Here is an 8,849-nt window from a genome sequence, read left to right as displayed (position 1 = left end):
AATAAATTTTAAAAAAATCAACAACAAAAAAGAGAGAGATAATGGGAGTGCCACAGATGCTCAAACAGGATCAGGAGGCCCAAAGAAAGCTGACTGGCTAAGGCCACTGTTTATGACATGAGAAACACAGAGCCACAGGCTCAATGCCCACGAACGAGGAATTGGGTGGACACTAAAGAACACTGGAGAGACCAAGGACGGTGGCTCATGCCTGTAATCCTAGAACTCTGGGAGGCTGAGGTGAGAGGATTGCCCGAGCCCAGCAGTTTGAGATCAGCTTGGCAACAGGGCAAGACTCTGTCTCTACAAAAAATTAAAAAATTCGCCAGACGTGGTGGCACGTGCCTGTAGTCCCAGCTACTTGGGAGGCTGAGGCAAGAGGTCAAGGCTGCAGTGAGCCATGATCACACCAATGTATTCCAGCCTGGATGATGGAGCGAGACCCTGTCTCAAAAAAAAAGAAAAGAAAAGGCTGGAGACAGGTCCCAAAAAATATTCATGATAAACTGAGTAGAACACTCAAGTCACCAAGGGGCATTTAAAGCATGTGGTGCTTTCAAGCCCCGTGGTTAACTATTTTTAAACACATGAAAGTTTTTAAAAAGCATGTGGAGGCCAGGTTCGGTGGCTCATGCCTGTAATCCCAGCACTTTGAGAGGCTGAGGTGGGTGGATCACCTGAAGTCAGGAGTTCAAGACCAGCCTGACCAATAGGATGAAACCCCGTCTCCACTAAAACTACAAAAATCAGCCAGGCGTGGTGGCACACACCTGTAATCCCAGCTACTTGGGAAGCTGGGGCTGGAGAATCACTTGAACCCGGGAGGCGGAGGTTGCAGTGAGTTGAGGTCACGTCATTGCACTCCAGCCTGGGTGACAAGAGCGAAACTCCATCTGGGGCGGGGAAGGGGAGCATGTGGATTCTGTAGGGAGAAAACCCCAGGTGATCAGGTCAGATAATTGTAAGTCTGAATTTTCAGCTCTGCTGATGGCCAGCCTGGGCAATACAGCAAGACCCGATCTTTTAAATAAAAACCACATCCCTCAAGCAGGGGAACTATGAAATATCTGGAAAGGCATACAGCAAAGGTGTATGGCAAGAGCAGAGACAGTGGCATTTCAGAGGACTTATTTTCTACAACAAATATGAGCTACCAGATGATTTCCTGATACCCGAACAGAGAGGGACTGAGATTAGATGTCAGACTCAAAATCAAAACTAATACCTAGAATATGCAGGGAGGTGAATTTTATGTCACAGATTACACAGGCACTTTCCTACCAAACGCCAGGTAATGACTACACAGGAAAAAGCAGCCCACACCAATCCAGGACTCACAGCTTCCAACAGAAAGCACCTCGTATATGAACAAGGGATCAGAAGCAGGCAGGGGCTCTGGGCTTGGCCACTTAGAAGCCATGCCACTCAGGCCACACCATCTCACCTACTGCCCATCTTCATTTACAAAGGCCTATGTCATATGAAGAGTTACTGAGGTCCTGAATGATTTCAACTAGAACTAAAACGAACCATGCAGACAGCTTACATACACACACACAGGCAGAGTCTGGTGGCTGCTGTCTCCTACATAAGCCCTTAAACAGATGAGAACACTTAGGGCAAGAGGGCTGAGTTGCTGACCCACAGCCACACAGTTGCTAAAGTACCACCTCAGCCTGGGAATGCAGGCCTCCCAGGGAGACATCAGGAGCGTATGACAGCACATGCCGTCCATCTGCGCTCCTGTGCATTCTGAGCATCCCTCTGTCCTGTCTACGAAAACAGCCCAGCACTGTCTCACAGAGAGCAATACTCTAGTGTTCACTAAGACTGTGAGTGGGCCCCCACCAAACAATTCTCGTGATACAACAAACCTGGCCCACAAAGAGAAAGACACCTCTGTCGTTTTTACATATAGGTCTGCACCTGGCTAGCGACAGTGGTTCATTTTGAAAAGGTTGTGCATAAAAGTTCGGAGGGCACATAAACAACAATTAGCCTACCACAGAGATCAGCACATTTATTTATAACCCAACTAGGGCAGACGGCATGTGCTGACAGATGCGAAGCTCACTTCAAAAACAAAGCATACTGTCCAAAGCAATCTACAGATTCAACGCGATCCCTATCAAATTATCAGCATCAGGCCAGCACGGCGGCTCACGCCTGTAATCCCAGCACTCTGCTTGAGGTCAGGAGTTTGAGACTAGCCTGGACAACATGGTGTCTCTACTAAACCCCGTCTCTACTAAAAATACAGGGAGGCACACGCCCGTAGTCCCAGCTACTCAGGAGGCTGAGGCAGAATTGCTGGAACCTAGGAGGCAGAGGTTGCAGTGAGCCGAGATTGCGCCACTGCACTCCAGCCTGGGCAACAGAGTGAGACTCCATCTCATAAACTCCATCTCAAAAATCAAACAAATAGGCCGGGCGCGGTGGCTCACGCCTGTAATCCCAGCACTTTGGGAGGCCGAGGCGGGTGGATCACGAGGTCAAGAGATCGAGATCATCCTGGTCAACATGGTAAAACCCCGTCTCTACTAAAAATACAAAAAATTAGCTGGGCATGGTGGCGCGTGCCTGTAATCCCAGCTACTCAGGAGGCTGAGGCAGGAGAATTGCCTGAACCCAGGAGGCGGAGGTTGCGGTGAGCCGAGATCGCGCCATTGCACTCCAGCCTGGGTAACAAGAGCGAAACTCCGCCTCAAAAACAAAAACAAAAACAAACAAACAAAAAAATCAAACAAATAAAAAACCCATCTTCTCATCGGCAGGCCTGGGCCAGCCCAAGCATCTGCATTTCTGAGAAGCCCAAGTCCTGCCAAGGTGGCTGGGCTCTGGGCCGCACTTACAGTACTGAGGTGCAGCAGAGCAGGTGTCAGCTATCCAGTTCCAATGATTAGAAGGGAAAAGGCAAAAAGGAACACAATGTGCAGAAATCGCAGACAAGAAACCACGGATGTGGGCCACTAACTGTGGCCGGGCGCGGCAGCTCAAACCTGTAATCCCGGTACTTTGGGAGGCCAAGGTGGACAAATTACTTGAGCCTAGGTATTCAAGGCCAGTCTGGGCAACATGGCAAGACCCCATCTCTACAAAAAAAAAAAAGTTAGCCAGCGTTGGTGGTGTGCGCCTGTAGTCCCAGCAACTCAGGAGACTGAGGAGGTCGAGGCTGCAATGAGCTGTAATCAGCCCACTGCACTCCAGCCTATGTGTCAAAATGAGACGCCATCACCAAAAAAAAGAAAAAAAAAACTGATGCCACAAACAGGCTAGAGTAAAACAGAAAAAAAGATTTCAAAGCAGCTCACACATCTCTGAGTAAGGAACTGTTTAAACCCCAGCAACTGAACACTGCACGCGGCTGAGGATGAGGGAGGTCTGCACAAGGCTTGTGGACCAATCGCTAAGAGGCACTGCTGGGTGGAAAGGGCTAGTGAAAGCAGGGCAAAAGCAGGCCTGGCACTTGTAAGGAGGAAGTTATCCATAATGTAAAACATCTGAACCATTCAGAAAAAACACGCCACCAGCCACTCTCTCTGGGTGGGCCCACAGGGGAGCTCACCTGATACTTCTATTATGTGAAGTTATTTTTTTGGGGGGGGGAGTGGGGCTTGTTTTACAATGAGCAGGTATAACTTGTAACAGAAATATAAGGACGACAGCTTTGTTTGTTTTGTTTTGTTTTGTTTGAGACAGAGTCTCACTCTGTCACCCAGGCTGGAGTGCAGTGGCACCATCTCGGCTCACTGCAACCTCCACCTCCTAGGTTCATGCGATTCTCCTACCTCAGCCTCCTGAGTAGCTGGGATTACAGGTACCCACAACCACGCCCAGCTAATTTTTGTATTTTTAATAGAGATGGGGTTTCTCCTTGTTGGCCAAGCTGGTTTCGAACTCCTGACCTCAGGTGATCCACTTGCCTCAGCCTCCCAAGGCGCTGGGATGACAGGCCTGTGCCCAGCCTCCTTTGTTTTTAAGTGTCTCCTGCAAGCTGCAGATGGGCTGTGTGGCTGTAAGGCTGGACAAGAGCATCACAAACAAAGCGAAGTTCCTCAGGGCCACAGCCACCATCTTAGATTTAACTCTTCGACTATCGAGGAATACCAATTTCTGGCAAAATTCCAGAAATGATTAACTAAATCCCTTATGGGCAACTGGTGAATCCCCACTGATCCCTGGGATTACCGTTTACTTTTCTTTTAAATTTTTAAATTTTTTTAATTTATTTTTTTCCTCCCCCACCCACCATTTCCTTTTCTAAGAAGTCACGCAAGACCAACGTCTTGCCTTTTTTGGATTGGGCTACCGGATGGGAGGACGGCAGAATGTGAAGGCACACCGGCACACCGAGACAGCCGATGTGCAGCTTCCAGCCAAGGTGCACGCAAGACGTGTGTGACTGCTTGAACCGTCCGGCCGAGAAAGCAGCAGAGCCACTCGCTTGTCAGACTTGTTCAACAGTGAGTGAGGTGAGGCCTCACACGCATGTCAAAGGGAAAGGTAACAGAGAAGTGGGAGAGGCCACAGACACCAGAAAGCAGGTCAGGACTCTAAGAGCGGACTGCAACAGTGGGCCGAAGTCAATTCTGCGCTGCAGTCTCCGGGCGTCACTTTGGGTACACTGGAGGTGCTCGTGAGAACTGCCTTTACTGGAAGCCAGGCATTGAGGGTAGAAAGGAAAGTGTGGGCTGTTCTGCATCCTAATGGTGGTGGTATTAACCAACACTCTGCATGTCAAAACACTCACAACTGTATGCCAGAAAGTTAATTTTACGACATGTCAATTTTTTTCAAATGTCTACTGTAGAAATTAATCTGGAACATCCTAGCTTCACACTAAGGCACACAGAGAGGACTACACTGAGCGCAACACATTCGCCTGGTAGCCTAGCTACCCCAAAGCTACCGGAGGGAGGTGACCATTCCACTGTCCCCTGGCATGGTCAGACAATACTTGTAGCGCCCAACCTGGAGGCGTCCTAGAAACAAGATCATGAAAGCAGAATGGAGTCAGGAGAGCAAAGACTTATTAGTAAAAAGCAGTCTGTGGGGTACCACTATGACAGCTTCTGAGGTGGCAATCTGCTCTCAAAAAGGTGGGGCCTGAATGCAACCCTCCAGGTAGCACAGGACTGGCAGCCAAGCCTGCCAGCGCCAGCACCTCCCTCCTGGCAGCCCTAGCCTTCACTGAAGGTTGCTAACTGCTCTTTTTGCAGTAGTTCTGTCACTAACGCAAACTGAGCTGCAATAAGCCCCAACTCCCAAGTCTTTGAGCTCCTGGGTGGCCCAGTCCTCCCTGCCCTTTATGAAGCTACGTGCACTTAGAATCATGTCTCCCCATTGAAAACTCAAGTCTCACTGAAGTCATTCTGATCAGGGAGCCCATCTAGACAGCTAAGGATTCTGAATAGTCACTAACCTTCTTGCTATTCCTCCTAGCACCCATTTCTCCCCACATCTGCTCACCATGACAAACGTCTTCATGCAGATAAACACTGAACAAGCCAGACGTAAAGAGTGAGCCTCCTAAGGCTTCTATGTGGATGGATCTGATCCACATGGCAGCCACCCATGTGGGTTCGGACCACACCTAACTACACTGTTCTCCTGGCACCTTCCTCGCACTTCAGCATCTGGTCCTTAAGAACAGACTCAGACTAGCAAGCGTCACGCTAAAAATCCATCTACACTCCATCTATAGAAGGCTGACGGGACTTCTCCAGGAATTCACAGCAGTCACCAATGATCCCACTCTTCTTTTCTGAAAGCATACAAGCTATTCTTTGCAGAGCATGTCTGGAGATCAAAGTCAACCCTCCCCATGTCAGTTCCTCATCTACCTGCTCCTCCCTTTGGAGATTGGGATGCTTGCCTGGCTGCAGTCTGCCAGTATCTCTCCCACTCTGCAAATCCTCAAGCATCAGTGGCAATTCCATCTGCAGACAATCTCAACAGCTTCTGGGCATAATCTCATCAAGTCTAAGCAGAAAGTACATCATTTAGGGACGCTACCTTCGCCCATCTGGAAATTCCATTTTCTTATCCTAGTGTTTCCTTTGCCCTTGACCACCTACCCTCCATCTCCTTCCCTACAGACATATAAAAGGGACTGCCTTCTCCCCACTTCTCCCCATCTTTCATGATTCAGAGCTCCTGGCAGGTTTTTACCTTCCCGATACTATTCTTTTTTTTTGAGATAGAGTCTTGCTCTGTCACCCAGGCTGGAGTGCAGTGGTATAATCTCATCTTACTGCAACCTCTGCTTCCCAGGTTCAAGTGATTCTCCTGCCTCAGCCTCCTAAGTAGCTGGGATTACAGGCGCCTACCACCAGCCCAGCTAATTTTTTTGTATTTTTAGTAGACACAGGGTTTCACCATGTTGGCCAGACTGGTCTCAAACTCCTGACCTCAGGTGATCCGCCTGCCTCGGCCTCCCAAAGTGCTGGATTACAGGTGTGAGTCACCGCACCCGGCCCCCGCATACTGTTCTTAAAGCTCTAGATGCTTTTCTGGTAGATGGCCTTAGTTTCCTCTCCTTCCCTCCTCACTGTGGTCTTTTTTCCTCATTTTGCTGACTGTCATACTCAGAATTCTGGTTTTGAAACTCAGTCCTCCAGATCTGCTTCCCTTTCAACGTCAGCCCACAAGATCAGACTTGTTTGGAACTTCCTAAAAAATCTAGGGTATGTGTCTGACTCCTCCCAGCCTTCTCATTTCCTGACTTTCCTAAGTTTGAAGATGGCAAGCTTGTAGATCACATCTGTGATCAAACCCATTATCTTGGAAAAAAAAAAAAAAAAAAGTGTTTACCTTTTCTAGTTCCACCCCTCTTTCCAACTTGGACACGGAGTACAAGATTATCTGAATGACAGACTTAAGACAAGTAGTCATCCTAGTGCCTGGTAAAGCAGGACACACCAAGTAACTAGAGGGCAAGAATCTCCTAGGCATGGAGATTCTTGAGTCTCGGGGCACAAAACCAAGTGGAGAATAACTGTGCATGAGCCTGAGAATCCACGCGATCACTTGATGCTATGGGCTAAGTGCCCTCCGAAATTCATGTGTTAGAATTTCATCCCCACCATGGTAGCCTTTTGAGAAGTGATGAAGTCATGAGGGCTCCCCACTCACAGCAAGTGCCTTTCCAACGCCTTCATACACCCTTGGTCTGAGCTTCCATCCACCTCTCAGCCAGGCCCTGCGGATCAGAACTGCTGCGTAAAGCAAGAGGCAGCAAACAGGGCCCCAGACTCAAATAGGCACTTCGCAGCAGGCAAGTTTTGCCCAACTAGCTTCATCCTGACCAAGGTACTTAGTTTTACCAAAAGAATCCACCAGAAATACTCTGGCTGCCATGGAACCTAACATGCCCTCATTACGAGTTTCACGTGAGAAATGCCCTGAGGTGAGGGGAGGAGAGGCCCAGCCTCTTCACGCCACTTCTACCTGCTGTCCCTAGGTCAGCATCCCAGACACAAAGAGCCCCCATTCGCTTGCTCCCTTGTGAGCTGGACTCACTTACCACTACACCTCACTCTCCATACAAACAGAGCACGAGACAGTCATTTGTTTGCCCCAAGAGAGTATGTGGTGCATTAGGGTCTTCTGACATTTCGGGTGGCCCTCTCCCACTCTCCATGCTGCCTCTGGAGGTGAGGACAAAACTATGTGGCTTCCCTAACACAGACAGGGCCTTGAGGTCCAGGCCACAGACTGAGGAGGAATCAAAGTCACAGGGGAGACTGAGCCCACTGAGCTTCGTGTCCCTGGCTAGCCCAGGGCTCCTCTAACAGCACCTGCCCCTCAACCCCCACTCACAAGGACAGCAGCAAGGAAAAGCCAGCAATGTAGAGATTCCTCTGGGCACGGAAAAGCTTCATGTGGAAGTGTTCCATGGCCCCAGGATTGTTCTGGAGGTTCACCTTTTCGGTCACATCATCGTACTTTCGAATCTCGCGCACGGCATCTGTGGTGGAGCAGAGGAGAGACATAGGTGTTTAGCGGACACTGGGGCAAATCAAGGCTGTACCAGGCAGACGCGGCATGAAACAGGTCAGCCTCACTTCCCTCACATTGGCCTCCCCAGTTCTTCCCACTTCTACACACACACACTCCTTGTGGGATGCTGTTATCAGAAGCTCCCCCTTAGGCCGGGCACGGTGGCTCACACCGTAATCCCAACACTTTAGGAGGCCAAGGTGGGCAGATCACATGAGGTCAGGAGTTCAAGACCAGCCTGCCCAACATGGCAAAACCCTGTCTCTACTAAAAATACAAAAAAAAAGCCATGAGTGGTGGTGGGCATCTGTAATCCCAGCTACTCAGGAGACTGAGGCAAAAGGATCGCTTGAACCCAGGAGGCGGAGGTTGCAGGGAGCTGAGATCACGCCATTGCACTCCAGCCTGGGGGACAAGAGTGAAACTCCGCCTCAAAAAAAAAAGAAGCTCCTACCCTCGGACCCACTCCTTTCTCCAGTTTTTCAATCCCTGGCCCCATGCTACGCAGGCCCCAAGCTTGCTCTGCAGTTCAAGATGCTAACCAAGCCTAAAGAGTTGCTGGAAACGGGGGTGGCTTCCTTTTCCCATGGTGCCCCCAACCACATATTGTTCTGTTCATCTCAAGTTGGCCCACCGGCCGCCCCCAGTTGATAAGCCAGGGTGAACGTGGTGATAGAAATGCCTGCTGAGGGGACCTAAGATGTTGAAGAGTCAAGACCCAGGCCAGATGTGATGGCTCACGCCTGTAATCCGAACAGTTTGGGAGGCCAAGACAGGAAGACTACTTGAGGCCAAAAGTTTATGGCCAGCCTGGGCAACACAGGAAGACCCTGTTTCTACCAAAAAAA

At 49.6% G+C, this 8,849-nt stretch overlaps 1 protein-coding gene across 4 annotated transcripts in view; it reads right to left on the bottom strand.

Moving 5' to 3' along the window:
• BCAP31 (B cell receptor associated protein 31) overlaps positions 1 to 8,849 on the bottom strand; it is a 29,459-nt gene that overhangs the window by 11,798 nt on the left and 8,812 nt on the right. For all 4 annotated transcript variants that reach the window (XM_017516693.1, XM_017516698.1, XM_017516695.2 and 1 more), the window contains exon 4: positions 7,822 to 7,969. In XM_017516693.1, the coding sequence (XP_017372182.1) occupies positions 7,822 to 7,969 (148 nt within the window). The remainder of the gene's footprint in view (positions 1 to 7,821; positions 7,970 to 8,849) is intronic.

The sequence above is a fragment of the Cebus imitator genome, unplaced genomic scaffold (genome assembly GCF_001604975.1).
Source record: "Cebus imitator isolate Cc_AM_T3 unplaced genomic scaffold, Cebus_imitator-1.0 Scaffold599, whole genome shotgun sequence".
In the NCBI taxonomy this organism is placed as follows: Eukaryota; Metazoa; Chordata; class Mammalia; order Primates; family Cebidae; genus Cebus; species Cebus imitator.
Note: the sequence above shows the minus strand (reverse complement) of the source record. Positions and strands in the feature narration are given on the sequence as shown.